The following is an 18914-nucleotide window of genomic DNA, read 5'->3' on the forward strand; positions in this document are numbered from 1 at the left end:
AAGTCTGGCCGTTCTTCCAAGAAAGAGGCTGCAAATTGGTGGGCTGTGGGCCAGACTGGGTCTGCAGATGGCCTATTGTGGTAGTGTTTTGTCTTCTGGTTCAGTGTTTCTTAAAAATGTGCATTAAACTTGTCAAACTATAAAAACCACAAAATTGCAAATAAATAGCTGATTTTTTTTTTCTTTCCTTAAGAAACCAAAAGGCTATTCTACAGTGGACTTAGACCTGACAAAAGTGACAGCTTTAGAGGAGGGACATGTTTGTCCATTGGCCCAGTCCCCACCTGGCTCTCTTCATTTTTTCATATTTCCTGCCTGACCTTGGAGCCATTTGATTCATGGTAAGGCCCTTGTCCAGGCCTGGTGCCTTACCTCTCAATGTCGTCCTGCTCTGTCCCTGTCCTAATCCCTTTGGTCTCTGATTTCTAATCTTTCCAATGTCCTAATTACTTCTAATGACTTTTGTATTTTTTTTCTTTTAAAATGGTAATTAGCTGTGTATCATTAATACGTGCAACCTGTTTTGTTAACTACATTGTTTTAGACGTCTTTTGATTTTTCAGCTTGTGCTTGCCTTCTTAGATTCGTTCATTTTATGAATGACACATATTTATTACAAATGCCTTAACTTTTGTGCTTGATTTCACACTTGGTGTCAGCTTCTTCCCTTTTCTAAAAGTGACACGTTTAATTTTTAAAAAATTAACAGTGAAGTAAAAGCAGTCAGTTTGGGAGTTTTAGGCCTCCTAGTGACATCACTGGGAGGTCCCAACAGGATTGGGATTGCTAACTGCTTCTCTGGATTGTGATCTCTGTGGTGGCCGCGTTGCAGTCCTCCCATAACCCCGTAGACGTCTCTCCCTAGCGTATGCTCTGCAATAAACTGCAGAGGGCATCTGGACTTCTACACTACTGTTCACTAAATGTTGACTTCTACATAAACTTCTCTGGATTTTACATGAAAAAATTTCAGAATTAAAAGGAAAACATGTGATGGGATATATTGTTGATTGATACCTGACATCCTTTTTGAAAAAAAAAGGGCTCAGTATCAATCAGTGTAGCAAGCAACGGAAACATACTGCCAGTTCACAGATGGTGTAGTTAGCTGACAGACAAGTACCAACTAGAGAGTCTTTGAGAAAACTCTCCATTTACTTGGGCAAATAAAGTCAACAGTTTTTTTCTTTTTTTTTTTCTGTATAATTCCACTACATTTACGTTCAGGTTTGAAAAAGGAGTCCTGTTTGGGGGCATTAAAATTACACTCTAAAAAAATCTATGAAAACTGCAGTTTAAAAAAAAATTAACCCCCAGTAATTACTGACTTAAAATTAACACACAGCCTACATAGTTGGAAAAAGAAAAGATTTTTGGATATATATTTTATTTGACAGTGTTTTAGAATATCATACAGTAAACAAGATTTCTGTAAAAGTTAATTTATCCATAGTGGTGCGTTTCATAAAAATAGTTGCTCACTTACAGTCTTTCTGTGACTATTAATACATGGAATTATATTTATAGAGATACAGCTGTACAGGGTAAATTCACAGCTAACACTACACAGATATATTATTTGGAATGGGATTTAGATGATGTGCTGTCTTCACAGGTTATGGATTACAGCCGCATAAAGCAATTACTGCACGAGTAGTAGCTGTGAACTGTGCAAATTAGAATTTATGCAAGCGTAATCTCAACTTTTTTTATCCTTTTGTAACACATGAAAAATAAAGGTCAGAGGATACAGTACTGGGACGTGCAGCTACACTACAGAAGCATTGTCCAAAACCAGATTCAATAAATTAATGGCAAACTATACTGGATTTCTAGTCCAGGGGAGAAAGACTAATTGAGATTAAACCCAAAGTATTGTAAACTGCTACATGTGTTTGTGCTTTTGTTTATGTTGAATGGATTCCATTTTTGGAAATTGCTTTTACAAGCTGCAAGATTCTTCACTTGAGGCTTTCAACCATATTCTCTTCTTGTCAAACAACGAAACTACTCCTATGCCTGATGGAAATTAAATGGCTAGTGCTCAGGTTACTGCAATTTACAGAGACGGAAAGAGTCAGCTGAGGGAGGCTATTATGTGTGACCCCGTGTGATGGACCTGATCTCCTGTTTTACTTATTTGACTACAAGTGCAGGGAGGTGAGGCTTATTTGCATTTGAACTCCTGTAAGGGGCAGAATATGGGAAGGATGCAGCCTCATTCATTCAGGACAAATTAAAGAGAAACTGCCCTCAGAAACATTTTGCCTTTTTAATATGTGTAGCTACAAATCAGTACCAATGGATAATTAACTGAGGGTAACATTTTACAAAGAAATATTAAAACGGCAGGGAAGAAAGAATTTTACTAGGGAATCAACCATAGATTGATGAAGATAAACGGAAACACCTAGAGGTTGCTAAAGAAATTAAAAAATGACAAAGAATACAAAGACAAGAAAGCAAACCAAATGAAAATAAAAGGAGAAAGACTAAAGAACAATAAGCAGAAAAGAATGCTAAAAGGTTCACATTCTTTGATGAAAATAAATTGGTCATAATGATTTTTTAATATCAGGGATTCATTATAATCTGAGAAATACAGGAGAAACACTTTGTCTCTGCTCTATCAAAGTGAAAATGAAGCAATGGAAAGAGGATTAAAAAGACAATAAAATAAGTGAAAAATAACACTGCTGTCAAAGAAGCTACTATCTCTGCTAGCCTGAGACAATATGAAAGCCTTTTCATAAAGGAACTGCAGCGTTGCCAATCTTGATTAAACAAATTGTGGTCCTTCAATTATAAAATGCGTATTTTAGATGAAAACCAATTAAGATCTCTGAGCTAAACTGCAAAATTCTGACTTATGGCAATCTGTTCCCTAAGATACAATTTTCAAACCTTTTTTTTCCTACCACTGAAAATGTACAGAAATATGATTTGATCACAGAAATGGCAGTAAAAATGGCATCACACCAATGAATTCACTAGATTTCTAACTCGTCCTGCAGTACGCAGGGAACGTTGCAGCTAATACCGGTGATGGATGCCACGAGTGAGCCATGGAAACAGGTCATGGGTGAACAGTTCTGAATGTTTCAAAGAAACCTTTTAACCCCTGTCTAGATATGTCGAGAACAATTTATTTACAACTCTTTAGATCAATTAAAAGATATAATCTTGTCTCAGTTTCAGCTTGCTCCGTGCAGTTTGATTTTTAAGGCGATATTCCAGTTTGTGATTGCTCTTAACTTGTCCAGTTTCTTGATATAAAGTTTGGATGGCATCCAAATCCTTCATGCAGTGGGGGTAATTTTTTTTTTCTTTTTTTCTTTTTACTAAAGCTACACTGCACTGTCTCTCTGTGATGTTCTTCACGTTATTTTGGTTCTTCCATAGCTGCCAAAGCCCCCAAAATGGAACCAGGGGCTTTAGGATCAGTTTAGGTCTGCGCGTGGACGCTGTACGGCCCATGCTCGTTGGACACGTGGGACTTCACGTCGATGCTCCCAGGCCTTGGTGCCTCGTGGATCTATGCGTGTGACAGTGAAAATAAATTAAAACGCCGTGAGACGGAACCTAAGAAGAAAGGCCTGCAGGCGTCGAGGCGGGGCGGCGGGCTGCTGCCGCGCGGCTCATCTGCCCGCAGCCGAGGCGCCGGGCTTCAGGACGCCCGGCAGCTTGTCGGAGCCGGGCACTTTCCAAGGCCCCGGCGCGACGGCGGCTTTGCGCGCGGGGGCGCCCCCCGGGGGCCGCGCGCCCTGCCGGGGCCCCGCGCGCGCGCCCGCCCTGCCCTCGGCCTCCCGCGCGCCCGGGCGCTCCGCGCCACCGCCACGGCCCGGGCCCGCGAACGCGGGCGCAGCCCCGGGGCCTTCGCGCCGGCCGAGCTCGGGGCCCACCGCGGCGCGGGGCCCCTCCTTCCCGCCGGCCCGCGCCGCGTCCGCCGCGTCCGCCGCCGCGGGCCCGGGCGCCCTGGCCTCCGAGGAGGGCCTGCCGGCCTCGGGCCGCCCCTGGCCGCCTGGCGCCTCCTCGAGCCTCGGCCGAGCGGCCCTCTGCGGGCTGGCCGAGCGCTCCCTCTGCTCCCCGAGGCGCTGCTTCTTCTGGCCGCCGGCTGAAAGCTCCTTTGGTTTCCTAACGTCGTGTTCCCTTTTGATATCCCAAGTTGGGTCTGGGCCTATCTGGTGGGAAGGGTCGGAGGGTGGGGCTGGATGTGATGGAGAGAATGGAGAGAGGACGTCTTCGAGGGAGACGCCTACTTCCGGCAGACCTGGGGAGGCGGCAGCGGGAGAACTCCAGCAGTTGGGTTCGTCTGTGGGACAGGAAGCACAGGCGTTAGGAGGCGCGCCTCGCAGCCTTTCCACGCTCCCGCGACCTCTCTCTCTCTCTCTCTCTCTACCTTAGGGACGAGAGCAGGCGGCCAGGGGCGACTGCTTTCAAGGTCCCAAGCCACCGCCGTTCCCACCCTCACTGCCAACGGGGCAGCCGGCCGTATCCCCGGGGGTTCTGTGTTCCCCGACTCATCTACCCCACCTCCTTCCCTCATTGATGGATCAGGGAGGTCATTGCTAACTAAGGTCGGGCCTGATCCGTCCCTCCGCCTTGGCCCCTTCTAGCTTCCTGGGGTGCCTTCAGGTCTGACAGCCCCGTGTGGATATCTGGCTTGGCAACTAGAGTATCAGTGGTTCTCAAACTCGAGTTACACATCTGAATCACCTGGGGTAGTTGTGAAAAATACAGATTCCCAGGTGGCTAGTCCCAGAGAATTCCGTAGCTTGGGGCCCAGTAATTTCTCTGCATTTTTAACAGGCACCGGATGATTCTGAAGATGGTCTGAGAACCAAGCTTTGAGAAACACTGCTCTGAATCCTCTGGAAGAAGTTGGGACAGTGACTTTCAACCGTTAGGTGTCACTCAAAGCATAATTAGCTACCACCAGATGCTCTTGGAATTTGGATAAATTCATCAAAAAAAATTTACTGTTGTCTTTTGGAAATCACAGTCCTTAATTCTTTCGAGTAATCCTGACATTATAGCAGGGCCAGATTTAGAGAAATTCTTTCTTTCTAGGAAGCCTAGTTTCAACATTTATTTGGGGTTTAAGATCTCCCTACTTTGAGAAAGGACTTGAGACATTTATAACAACACACATACAAAATAGAATGATAAAAATGAGAAACGATTTTTTTTTTAAAGGTCAGAGGCCAAGTAGGAGGACAGATGTGTTAGGAATCTGGGATGAGTTAGTTACTACTATGAGCACTAAAGTTTCTGGCCACTAAAGCAAAATTAAAACAGGAAAATCCAATACAGTGATCCTTGGATGTTTGTTAGGAGTATGTCCCTCAAACCTTTGGAAATCCTCAGATTTTGGACTGTCTTTCTAGGGCGTAAGTTTTCTCCACAGAACAGGTACACCGTCATGAGTGGGAACAAGGAGACCACATTGAAATCTGAATGCTGGGTGGCAGGAGAGGCTCTTCACTAGCCCCAGAGATTCTGTCCCACATACCAGCCTCAGTGCCTGTGGGTCAGATTCCCACCACTGGAACATTATGTGTCACAGACAATTAGAGGCTCTTATTCAGACTTAATCTGTGAATGTCAAGGGTCTACTTTAAAATTTGAGAATTCTTATCTGGTATCTTTGATGCTGATTTATAAAGAGATAAGGAGAAGATAAAGGCAGTGGGGTTGAAAGTTCCAGAAATTCTGGTCACCTGTACAATATCAAGTCAGTTATAAAAAGTTTCTCCTTTGATGTGAAATTTGAATGGAGTATTTTAGGGCATAATATTCTCTTCCTTCTTTTCACAGACATATCCATTATCATGTTCACATGAGTAAAAAGTAAAAAGTCCTGGAAAAGCATGGGAAAACCTGGAATCTAATCCTGCCTCTGGCATTTACCAAGATGGGGTTTGAGATCAACTACTTGATCTCTCTGAGCCTCATTTTCTCCCTTTATAAGGTAAGGATGAAATGTTTACCTCACAGAGATGAGACTTGCACTTTCAAAGGGAAAATCACTTTGCAATGGGAGGACTATAACGATTTTATACACATAGTTGAGTCAGATTTTTCTTAGATGTCCCAGTTGTGACCCACTTACAAACTGGGCCGCATTAACTAGTATACTAGCAGGTGACATTTTGAGTAAGTGCCAGTAAATCAGCCATTCCCATATGCTGTGATTCCCATGTGCTGTGTTGCTCTACCCCGGGTAGACTTGGCTACCTTGAGGAATATTCTAAAATCCTCAAATGCAAATGTTTTCATTGAAAATTGGAGTATGTTCTGATTCTGTCTGGGGTAGCGTCTGAAAATGAAACCGTTAGAGCAAATGATAGTCCGTGGCAATTCCATCATACAGGAAGATATTGCCTGAAAGAGTTAAAAGTGGTTTCCAAAAGGCCTAACTAGAGTGTCGTTGTGCAATAGTAATCTCTAGCTTGGACCGTGATAATGATAGTTCACTTTTAATATCTTTCTCCACCATTCCTCCCACCCCCACCTGGGCCAATTCCATCACTGTGGCAGAGTCAATTAGCTGGCCTTGAATTACTGTGAGATACAGGGAGGCTGATATTATTCACAGCATTTCCTGAAGGAGGAATTGGAGCAGAGAGAGGTTAAGTAATTTGACCAAGATGACAAAATGGGTCAGCCAAGAGTAAAATGTTGGGTTTCTTTCCTTTTTTGCACTTACTGAGAAAATTTTCCTAACATCTTGCCTTGCAAATAGGATCAAAGCATGTGAAATGGACATGCTCAATGGCCACTGCTGACCAACAGGGACCAGACCCCCTCACTGAACAGAATACTTAGCATTTATTTCTGAACATCTTACTTGTGATAATAAACTAGAAGGTGAAATCATTCAAAATACAAAGCACAAAAGAATACCTCTTATGATAAAAAGATTTCTCAAGTGTTTGTTTATAGATCGTTAAATTCTTAGTGGGAGAAACTACATGCTAAAATATTCCAAGCTACTACTGACTGCGAGTATTAGTCAGAAATTAAAATGAACTAGATCTTAACATAAAATGACTTAAAGGATGGACATTTGTATAAGTGGCTTAATAGTTTTCATTTTTCTGGACAAGAATTCTCCATCTGAATACTAGCCATGAGGTGTCTGCACGAGGCAGGAGCCTTCAAAGCTGTGTATAAGCGCCAAGGGCAGCAGACAGCCCCTCCCCCACCCTGCCCTTTCACCGGCCTCATCCGGGTGACAGGAACCCTGGTGGTCAGGAAGAGTCCTACTCTAACATTTCAAACTCCAGTTTTCATGAAATCTTGATACACAATAACCAGAAGAAGCAACCATATTTTGTTCTGCTTCCTTCAAACCTTATTTTCCTCCTGGCTCCTTCCCCCTTCTTTTTTTTTCTCCAACCCGGCCACCGCCTAAAGCATGTGATTGTGTTCATTTGCTGAGTCGTTGCCCAGGAAGATGAGCTGCCCACATTCTTCCTGTCTGAGATGTTCTAACCAGAACTGGAAATAACAGAGATGCATCCTAGGAAGACAAAATCAGCCATGTGGGCCTGCGGGAGTTTCTGCAGCCCCATTGTCCAAACAGTGTTCCCAGCCCAATGGTCTGAAATCAGAAAGGAAAAAGCCTCTTATTCCAACCTGACTTCCTCTACCTGCTCTTGTCCAGGTCACCAGTGATCTTTCTATTGGCAAGTTCAGAGGCCATCTCTCTGTACTCATCTTAATGCTTTATCTCACCACATTTCACTGCCAGAAACAAAGCCAACTCTGGGCTCCCATGACACTCTGTTCTCCTGTTGTTTAGACTCTCTCTTTGGCAGTTCCTTCTCAATTTCCTCTTCTTTTACTTGACCTCTAAATGTTGGCATTCCTCAGGGGTTGGTCTTAGGTCATTTTCTTTCTTTATAGTGTCTCCTAGCTATTCTCCTCTATTCATGTGGCTTTTATACAACAGCAATACTCCTGAATGTTTCTGCTGAGCTCTATGCTACGAGCTCTGGGCTGGTGTGTCCACCTGTCTATTTGCTGTCTCCACTCGGATCATTCACTGGCATCTTCATTTAACAGGTCAAAAGTGGAAATCTTTTCTCCCCAAGCCTATTCTGCACTCTTTCCTCATTTCCCCATCTTGGTGAGTGGCACAACTATCCTCTGGAGTCATGCTTGATTCCTTTCTCTCCCTCACCTCACAAATACAATCCACCCACAAGTCTTATCAGTCTTATCTTCAAGTATACTTGGACTCTCACCACCTGAGGTCAAGATTTAGGGCACTCCCTAGAAGGACTGCAACCAGTGTGGGCTGCCCAAGATAAACACAGTTAAAAACAGCCATGGGCGTGCCTGGGTAGCTCAGTCGGTTAAGTGCCCGACTTTGGCTCAGGTCATGATTTCATGGTTCGTGGGTTCCAGCCCTGCATCAGTCTCTGTGCTGACAGCTCAGACCCTCGAGCCTGTTTTGGATTCTGTGTCTCCCTTTCTCTCTGCCCCTCCCCCATTCACACTCTGTCTCTCAAAAATAAATAAACATTAACAAGAACTTAAAAAAAAAAAAAAAGACCGTAGTGTGGACCTCTTTCATAACCCCTTGGCAATACTGTTGAAGACAGAGAATTCAAAAATGAATTTCAGTGCTGTTCAGACAAGAGAAGTGTAGGATACACACCCTCTCCTGAGCTCAGAGCTCAGGACAACTAACCTAGTTCCCATAACCAAGGATGTACGTTCCAAGCCACTGTTTCTCACAGGGCTACTCCTGTAATCCACTCTTCTCTTTACTTCCAGTCTCGCCTACTACTAATTATTCTCCATACAGCACCCACAAGAATCTCTTTGCGACACAAAGTAGACCATGTCATTCCTTTGCTTAAAACTTCAGTGGATTCTCAATGCTGTTAGATGAAAATGCAAAATTAATATCATAACCCACAAAAGCCTGCGTGATCTGGCCCCTGCCAGACTCCTCAGCTTCATCCCCATTTATTTTCTATTCTCCACCCACACTGGTCTTCGTTCAGTTCCTAAATGCACCAAGCGCCTTCTCTATTCTGGGATATCATTACTGATTCTTCTGCCCAGAAGGTTCTCCCCCAACTATTCACATGGTGAGTTCTTTTTTATTCTTTAGGTCACTTAAATATCACCCTAGAGGACCCAATCCAAGGTAGATATTGTGCTGTCCTCAAGAGGATCTTGCTTTTATTTCCTAATAGTAATTATAATTTGTAATTATATATCTGCCTGCTTATTTGATTAATATCAGTTTCAACTACTAGGTGGCAAATCTTCACGAGGGCAATGGCCACCTTGGTCTTGTTTATCACAGTGGGAATTACTAGTGTTTGACACAGTGATAAAGGCTCAGTGAATATTTGATGAACAAATCAACCTGTTCCACACACAGAAATGGAAGACTTGAAACCAGATGCCTACTTGAGCAAATACTTCAGAGAAGATCTTCATTTAGAGGATAATCAGCAAAAAAAGGTTTGTGTCTATGACTTTTATCAGTTTTCAGAGGGGGAGGATGGTGGTGAATTGCTAGTGTGTATTTGAAGTGGGAAGGGAAATCAGTAAGTTTGGGGCAGGAGTGCAGAGGGAGGACGGCAGCCACAGAAAGGGCACTAGGAAGAGTTCTTGGCTTTCATCAGTGGTCCCTGGGATGGAGAGAGATAGAGAAGCTCTATCTCAGTTTAGTTCTAAACTAAAGAGACATAGAGAAGCTCTGGATGGAGAACAGGCAGTTTAGTTCTCCTGACTTTTAACAGATGTTCTTTCCCTTGTTAATCTTCTCAGCCATGATGATGTTGCTTAAAGGAGCTTTATCTCTGGGGAGTCACTCACTACTCACTATGCCAGTGAATGTTCAGATGAACCACAGGCAAGACGGACCCTCAATAGCTCACACTCTATTGGGGGGCATATGCAGGTCCCCATCCTAAGTTAGGATTAAGTTTCTTCCCCTTATTGTTGGTTCCAGTCACTTTGGATCTCTCCTAGAATATAGACTGATTAGGGGTGCCTGTGTGGCTCAGTTGGTTAAGCAGACTGACTCTTGATTTTGGCTCAGGTTCTGATTTTGTGCTTCATGAGATCGAGCCCCGTGTGGGCTTTGGATTCTCTCTCTCTTTCTTTCTCTTTCTCTCTGCCCCTCCCCCACTCTTTCTCTCTCACTCTAATAAATAAATACTTAACAAAATAGACTGATTAATATGTAATTACATATTATTAGTATATATGTACACAAATCATACACACACTCATACACATACTGTTATCTTTGAGTTAAAAGATGTGTGATCTCTTGACTTTATCTTGTAGGAACCCAGCAATATTGACAAATAAAATGTTGTATTGCACTTCATGTGCCTGAGATTAAAAAAACAAGCAAACAAAAAAACCTCATCTACTGTGTTTCAACAGCTTGTTTCTTTTATGGAATATAACTCAAGTGACGGTAACCAGAGAAGTGACCCACTAGGAAGAGACTACTTATTGCCATAAATAAGTATCTGCAGGGGTGCCTGGGTGGCTCAGTCAGTTGAGTGACCGACTTCAGCTCAGGTCATGATCTCACGGTTTGTGAGTTGGAGTCCCATGTTGGGCTCTGTGCTGACAGCTCAGAGCCTGGAGCCTGCTTCTGATTCTGTGTCTCCCTCTCTCTCTGCCCCTCCCTGACTCATGCTCTGTCTCTGTCTCAGAAATAAACATTAAAAAAATAAGTATCTGCACTACTGGTTTTCCTAGGTGGTGCTTATCTCCAGCAAAAAAAAAAAAAAAAAAAAAAAAAAAAAAATTGTGCAGGAGAAGAAAATGTAAGGAAATCAAGGAAGAGTTAATTTTATCCTGTGCAGAAGGGTGAGGGAGACACTATAGAAAGGAGCCAGGGATTGCTGCAGAGGAAGGAGGGCTTGTCTCCTGCCCCACACCTCACCTAATAGCCCTAGTGTTTCCAGCTTTGGGCTGATTGGTTCCCACACTTCTCTCCTCCTTCCAACACAGGGCAGGTATGCAGAGCTAATGGCTGCCTTTTGGATTAGTGTTCAGGAAAGTCACAATAGTATTACCACTATTGTATAACTCATAACAGCAACAGGGAACATTGAGTGAGGTGCTTCCTAGATACATCACTCTTCTAATATATTTACCCACATGCAAACTTGTATGTTTTACATACAAGTAAACATACAAGCCTGTTCCAGGCTACCTAGCTGGTCAGGAATGGAGCAGGTTGTTGAATGACTTTCTCAGTTGGGTGGTAGTCTACAAACTCAGCTGAAACACTATCACTAGACTCCTTTGCTATCCTCTATTTTGATTGTGAAATGGGGCTCATCTCTTCTTCTGGGGCAATAGCAGAGAAACTTCTATCTCAGATGAGTCTGTCAGAGGCAAATCCATCGTTCTTCCAAATGGAGACTCTGAAATGTCATTTGTGTTTGAACCTTGGACACAGAAGGGTGGGCACCATAGTTAAGGTGTTGATTTGTGGAAATGCTGGAAATATGAGCTAGAATTGGAAGATAATGAAATTAGATTTCTTAAGAGCAGGGATAATACTACATACTTCAAAAAAGACCCTCACAGTGTCACACTTTGACCTGGACTGAATTGAAAATACTCCCACTAGATATTGGAAAACACTGGGTCAGTTTGAGACATACTTTTACTGCTCAAATGAATAAAATCATTTTGCAAAGAGATCCATGGATTTGGTAAGTGTTCCTTCTTCTTATGAAAACCTTTCCTATTGCAACCTACAGTTGGCTGGGTTAGAGGATACTGATGTGGCTATACTGAACTACAGTCTCTTGTATTTTAGAATATTATAGGAAAATATAAAAAATGATTACAGTAGATCAAAGGACAGTAATGTGAAGTCATTTGGTGTTCAAAAGAAAAATCTTTTAAAGATGTGTCCAAACCATAATGGTTCATTTGGATCTGTTCAACCATCACTAAGGCGATTGCTTTTTGTAACAAAATACAAAGAAAAATGTGCCTTTAAAAAACTTCTGAACACATTAATTATTTTACTTTGCTTCTGCTCTTTCTGAAGCATTGCTTCCTGAGGCATTGTTAATGGCATTCAAACATGTATTTGTTTCATCTTTCTTACCAGAGAGATGCAAACGAGGTGTTAAAAACATCAATAACTTTAAAAATCGTGACCCTATTTGGTTACTGCTGCTTCACATTTATACTCACTTTAAGAGCAGCAGTACACCTGTGGCAAACTTGACCTCCAGGGCTGAAGGGGCTATTGATAATGGAGCTACTGTTTACTGAGTGCTTCGTCTGTAACAGGAACTGTGCCCTGTGTGCCACATACAGTATCTTTTCATCCTCACAATGGTCCTGCGCAATATGGTGCTATTATCCCCACTTTACAGATGAGGAAACTGAGGTTTAGATACCTTAGTCAATTTTCCAGGACCACTCAGCTGGTAAGTGAGAATCAGGACACCTGACTACATAACTCCAGAGCCCAAGCCCAAGCCACTATTCTATTTTGGTGCTTTCTAACTTTTTCCACATCAGGACACACGTAGAAAAATATATTATTTAGTGCATTAGAGTAAACAGATGGAAATGATCAAGGTCTGAAAACACCAGCCAAGCCCTTCTATATGCCCCCAGGGCCAAAAGGAGTTGATATCTTGATGTAACCTATCAGAAGTGTGTCATGGAGAACAGATTAGGAAACTCAGTTCTGTTTTTCAATGAGGGAAAATCTTGATGACTCACATTGACCTGGGAATGTGGGGATGCTCAGGAATCACTCTCAATTAGTAAAATATCTGCATTCCAGGATATATGAAAAATATGTTGGTTTGTTTATTTTATGGATGTTTTGGAGAGCAACACATTCTTCTTTTCAAATAAAATCTTAAATGAAACCCACTATGTAAACAAATAAAAATGGAACCACTTTGGTTAGGTGAGGTGGATCCAAAGCCTCTTGCCATTCACCCACCTCCCACCTGTGCTGGGCTATTTGTTTTTGTGGGGTTTCTTGGTAATAAAACCCTCTTCTGCACTCCTTAATCCCCATCCCCTATTCCACCCATCCCCCACCCACCTGCCCTCTGGTAACTATCACACCTGAACTGGTCTTTAGGCCCTTTCTTGGGAAACTTGAAGCTCCAATAGACAGTTTGAAAATCACTACATGAAGAAGAGGTGTCTCCCAAAGCCACTGTTAAAATGCAAAACTCCCCAAGCAGGAGTGGGAAGAGGAGAGAGTCAGGGAAGATTTCTGTGATAGATTTTTTTTTTTTTCTACATGTTAGTAGCTGGGAGTTGGACTCCAGAGAAGGGAGACAAAGCACAGGGAAGTTTTGCTGGAGAAAGGGGATGGAAGTGTCTGTACCACAGCTGGCAAGCACAAACTACCTTTCCATAATTTGGCTGGTGCTGGTTTACTCAGCCAGAGCCTCAGCTGACAGTTCACAGTCCCGCTGAGCCAGCAGTGGCCCTCCCAGCTCTCAGGAAGGATAAGTCAGCAGTTAGTGGAGGAAGGAGTATCAGTGACAGGCCAGGCTCAAACCCTCGTACTGCCACTTGGTGTGAACTTGGGCAAGTCATTTAACCATTCTAGCCTCAATTTCTCAGGGAACTGGAAAACTGAGAGTTAAGGAATAACATCTGCCCTGCTTCCCTCCCAGGGCTGTGATCAAAGGAAACAATACACATATGGATGTTTATATACATATCGGCCATTGTATTAATAGTTAAACCCAATTTTTAGAAAGGGCAAAAGATTTGAATTTTCACTTCACTAAAGGTGATATTTGAATGGCAAATCAGCACATAGGATGATGCTCAACATCCCCAATAGCAAAATGCAAATTAAAACTACGGTGAAATACCACTACACATCTATTAACATGGCTAAAGTGAAAACCAAAACCAAACAACAACCTGAAAATAACTGGCAAGGACGTGGAGCCACCAGAACCGTCACATGATTCTGTTGGAAATGAGAAGTGGAACAGTGCCACTTGGGAAAACAGCTTAGCAGTTTCTTAAAAAGTGAAACATTTAGTTACCCTACCACTCCGCAATCCTGCTCTGAGGTATCCACACAAGTGAAATAAAAACTTAGGTCCACACAAAAACCTGTATGTGAATTTGCCTAGTGGCTTTATTCTTATTCACCAAAAACTAGAAACAACCTGAAGGTCCATCATCTGGTGAACGGATGAACACACTGTGGCACGATGGATAGTCTCAGCCATGAAATGGAACAAACTATTTATCTGCCCAACAGCACGAGTGAATCCTAGTTGTGTCAATGCCAAATGAAAGATGTCAGCTCCAAAATTTTACATTCTGTATGATCCCCTTTATATGACATTCTCAAATATTAAAACTAAAGGGGCAGAAAACTGATGAGAGGTTTCTAGAAGTTTGGGGTGGGGAGAGGCTACCACGGAAAGAATGGGAAAATTGTGGGGGGATGCTGGAACTGCTCTGTATCTTGCTTATGATAGTGATTATATAGCCGTATGGATTTTTCAAAACGAGTGGAACTGTATACTGAAAAGGGCAAATTTTACTGTATGTAAATTATACCTCAATTTTTTTAAGGATCTTTTTTTTTCTTTCCTTTTCTTTCTTTCATTCTTTCTTTCTTCCTTTCTTTCTTAATGTATTTTTTAAATTTACATCCAAGTTAGTTAACATATAGTGCAACAATGATTTCAGGAGTAGATTCCTTAATGCCTCTTACCCATTTAGCCCATCCCCCCTCCCACAACCCCTCCAGTAACCCTCTGTTTTTTCTCCATATTTATGAGTCGCTTACGTTTGTCTCCCTCCTTGTTTTTATATTATTTTTGCTTCCCTTCCCTTATGTTCATCTGTTCTGTGCCTTAAAGTCCTCATATGAGTGAAGTCATATGATATTTGTCTTTCTCTAATTTCACTTAGCATAATACCCTCTTGTTCCATCCACGTAGTTGCAAATGGCAAGATTTCATTCTTTTTGATTGCCAAGTAATACTCCATTGTGTGTATATATCTATATCTATATCTATATCTATATCTATATCTATATCTATACCACATCTTCTTTATCCATTCATCCATTGATGGACATTTGTCCTCTTTCCATACTTTGGCTACTGTTGATAATCCTGCTACAAACTTTGGGGTGCATGTGTCCCTTCGAAACAGCATACCTGTATCCCTCGGATAAATACCTAGTAGTGCAATTGCTGGGTCTGTAGGGTAGTTCTGTTTTTAATTTCTTAATATACCTCAATTTTTAAATGTGAAAAAATTAATAGTGTTGAGAAACTGTTTTTAAGCCTGGTGGGAAGAAGTCTTTTTAAATTGGTTACACCGTTTGCAAATAATGTCACCACTACTAGTTTGCTTAGTAACCTCCCTGTTTTCCTCATCATTGCACTAAAGTAAGTCTTAGCCTGATGAAACTGATGAATTCTGAGCAGAATCCAAATTGAAGAGTTTTTTTTTAAATTTTTATTAAAAAAAATTTTTTTTAACATTTATTTATTATTGAGAGACAGAGACAGAGCATGAGCATGGGAGGGGCAAAGAGAGGAGGAGACACGGAATCTGAAGCAGGCTCCAGGCTCTGAGCTGTTAGCACAGAGCCCAACGCGGGGCTCCAACTCATAAACCGCAAGATCATGACCTGAGCCGAAGCCAGATGCTTAACCAACTGAGCCACCCAGGCACCCTGAATTGAAGAGGTTTTACACTAATCTTTAGAAAGCATCTTTAATCTTAAAGCTTTTTTAGATCATTTTCTTCATCACAGAAATACATCCCTGTCTGAAGTGGGAGACAGTGGAAATAGGAATGAGAATAATCAATCATAAGGTACCCATTTCATGGGAGAAATGATGGAAACTGATAATAGCCACCTCTTGCCAAAGACAGAAGTGGAAACAGGCTATTCAGAGGATACTCTTGAACTCCAGCTAAACCCATGCCTCTGTGGTACCCAGACGAGATTTTCACACCCCCTTCATCTGCCTCTATAAGCCATTCATTCATGGGCAAGACTCAGGCATCAGATTAACTCACTTCTGGACTGAGGCCCTACAAATGATGTGCAACTATATCCCCATTAATATGTTCCCAGGGAACAAAGTGCCCCCCCCCCCGCCTTTTTAAAAACAATTCTTGCTGTTTAAAAAGGAAAATGTATTAGTAGAAGCAAAGGTCTTGTGTCTGGAGTCCTCTGATTTTGTCGTTATCATATTTCATCAAGGCTATCCTCAGACAATTTTTTTTCTGTATCCAGTTTTATTTCTCAAAACACTGCCCTCTCATCCATCTCTCTCTCTCTCTCTTTATATATATATATATATATATATATATATATATAACCCAGAAATGGACCCACAAACATATGGCCAACTGATCTTTGACAAAGCAGGAAAGAATATCCAATGGAATAAAGACAGTCTCTTTAGCAAGTCGTGATGGGAAAACTGGACAACGACATGCAGAACAATGAACCTGGACCACTTTCTTACACCATAAACAAAAATAAACTCAAAATGGATGAAATGGACCTAAATGTAAGACAGGAAGCCATCAAAATCCTCGAGGAGAAAGCAGACAAAAACCTCTTTGATCTTGGCTGCAGCAACTTGTTACTCAACATGTCTCCAGAGGCCAGGGAAACAAAAGCAAAAATGAACTATTGGGACCTCATCAAAATAAAAATCTTCTTCACAGTAAAGGAAACAATCAGCAAAACTAAAATGGGAGAAGAATCCCGACAGAATGGGAAAAGATATTCGCAAACGACATATCAGATAAAGGGTTAGTATCCAAAATCTATAAAGAACTTATCAAACTCAACAGACATGAAAAGGCACTTCTCCAAAGAAGACATCCAGATGGCCAACCGACACATGAAAAAATGCTCAGCATCACTCATCAAATCAAATCAATACAAATACAAATACAAATCAAAACCACAATGAGATACCACCTTAAACCTGTCAGAATGGCTAACATTAACAACTCAGGCAACAACAGATGTTGGTGAGGATGCAGAGAAAGAGGATCTCTTTTGCATCGTTGGTGGGAATGCAAGCTGGTGCAGCCACTCTGGAAAACAGAATGGAGGTTCCTCAAAAAATTAAAAATAGAACTACGTTACGACCCAGCGATTGCACTAGTATTTATCCAAGGGATACAGATATGCTGTTTCAAAGGGACACGTGCACCCCCATGTTTATGGCAGCACTGTCAACAATAGCCAAAGTATGAAAAGAACACAAATGTCCATTGATGGATGAATGGATAAAGAAGACATGGTACATATATACAATGGAGTATTACTCGGCAATCAGAAAGAATGAAAGCTTGTCATTTGCAACTACGTGGATGGAACTAGGGGGTATTATGTTAAGCGAAATTAGTCAGAGAAAGACAAATATCATATGGCTTCACTCATATGAGGACTTTAAGACACAGAGCAGATGAACATAAGGGAAGGGAGGCAAAAATGATATGAAAACAGGGAGGGGGACAAAACAGAAGAGACTCATAAATATGGAGAACAAACAGAGGGTTACTGGAGGGGTTGTGGGAGGGGGGGTGGGCTAAATGGGTAAAGGGCATTAAGGAATTTACTCCTGAAATCATTGTTGCACTATCTGCTAATTTGGATGTAAATTAAAAAAATAAAATTTAAATTAAAAAAAAAGAAAATTATGAAAAAAACCCAACTTACTCATTTCTGATCACAAAATACAGGGAAGCAGCAAGGGCAATGCTTGTAGCCTCTTGGTTCTAGGTCTTCCCAGCCTATGCACGATGATGAATACCTTTGGACCACACCAGGCTTACACTCCCCCGCAAGCACCTTCCCATATTCTAGCAGCTGCAGAGTATTGTGTACAACCACTTGAGAAGTTAGTTTCAAACAGATGCCTCACTCACAATGCAGAGTCCCCTCCAATTACAGTTTTCCAGCTCATGTTTGCAAATACTGAAACTGAAGTAACTATGGTTGTTCCTGCTATTGATCTTCTAAAACTCTCTCATAAACAAGCAGGTCGCAGACAAATTATGCCTTCACAGATCTTACAGATGTGTAAAGTGACTTTTTAAAGAGAGGTCTTTCTTACATAGGAGTGGTGACTAAGCCCTTTCTGTGTCCCCAGCCTTCTAAACCCTGGATGGCAGCTCTTGGATCCCCCACATCCCAGGGTGGTAATGGAGGAAGGGCAGGTCAGGCCCAGCATGAAGAATAAACAATCTTTACTGTGTTCAGACTGGGAGTCATAGGGTTTTGAGGGTCTCTGTAGATTGGTCATGTTTCTTCTCCATCTTCTTTTTGGTTTGTTTCCATAACCTCATGAGCTGTTGTAACGAATCTTGGCCTTCTCCTTCCTCTCCTCGTCCAGGGTGGCTGTCACCTCTTGGTACTTCCAGCCAATGTTGTGAGCCAGGCATCCCAGATGGACAAACTTTTATGGACAAGACACAGTCTCCAGGGCAGCAGTAAACATCAACTGACTTTTTCTTGTCAGAGGGTGGTGGGCTCCCATCCAACAGCCTGAGGTGGTCAGAGCCACCTGGCCTTCTTCATCTGGTGGGCAGAGGTCTCTACTGTTCGCCCAAAGATGTGGTAGGGGCCCAGGACCAGTTGGTGTCCGTACACTTGCTGAGGAAGGCCAGGTATTTTAACTTGTTTCTATAGAAATTTCCAGAAAAGCTCATTGTCCTCACAGTGGACAACCACCACCTTCCAAGCCAGCAGTACCTGCTTGACAATGATGAGCCATGACGGGTACCTAGAGGCCCAGGAGGTAGCCTCAGTCATCAAGCATGAGACCTGCCTTTCTGCCATTTTTGGAAGATGCCTCCATTTGGATGCCTCCAAATTTTTTAAAAACTTCCATTCAACATACTTT

The 18914-nt window shown here is 42.2% G+C and overlaps 1 protein-coding gene across 1 annotated transcript in view; it reads right to left on the bottom strand.

Annotated features, from left to right (window-relative positions):
- Positions 1-1359: 1359 nt before the first annotated feature.
- The window catches only part of MAGI2 (membrane associated guanylate kinase, WW and PDZ domain containing 2), a 1321708-nt gene continuing 1304153 nt past the window's right edge, over positions 1360-18914 (bottom strand). Inside the window, exon 22 of the mRNA XM_042965265.1 lies at positions 1360-4312. Within this exon, the coding sequence (XP_042821199.1) occupies positions 3639-4312 (674 nt within the window). The 3' untranslated portion in view covers positions 1360-3638. The remainder of the gene's footprint in view (positions 4313-18914) is intronic.

This window comes from Panthera tigris, chromosome A2 (assembly GCF_018350195.1).
Source record: "Panthera tigris isolate Pti1 chromosome A2, P.tigris_Pti1_mat1.1, whole genome shotgun sequence".
NCBI classification, from domain to species: domain Eukaryota; kingdom Metazoa; phylum Chordata; class Mammalia; order Carnivora; family Felidae; genus Panthera; species Panthera tigris.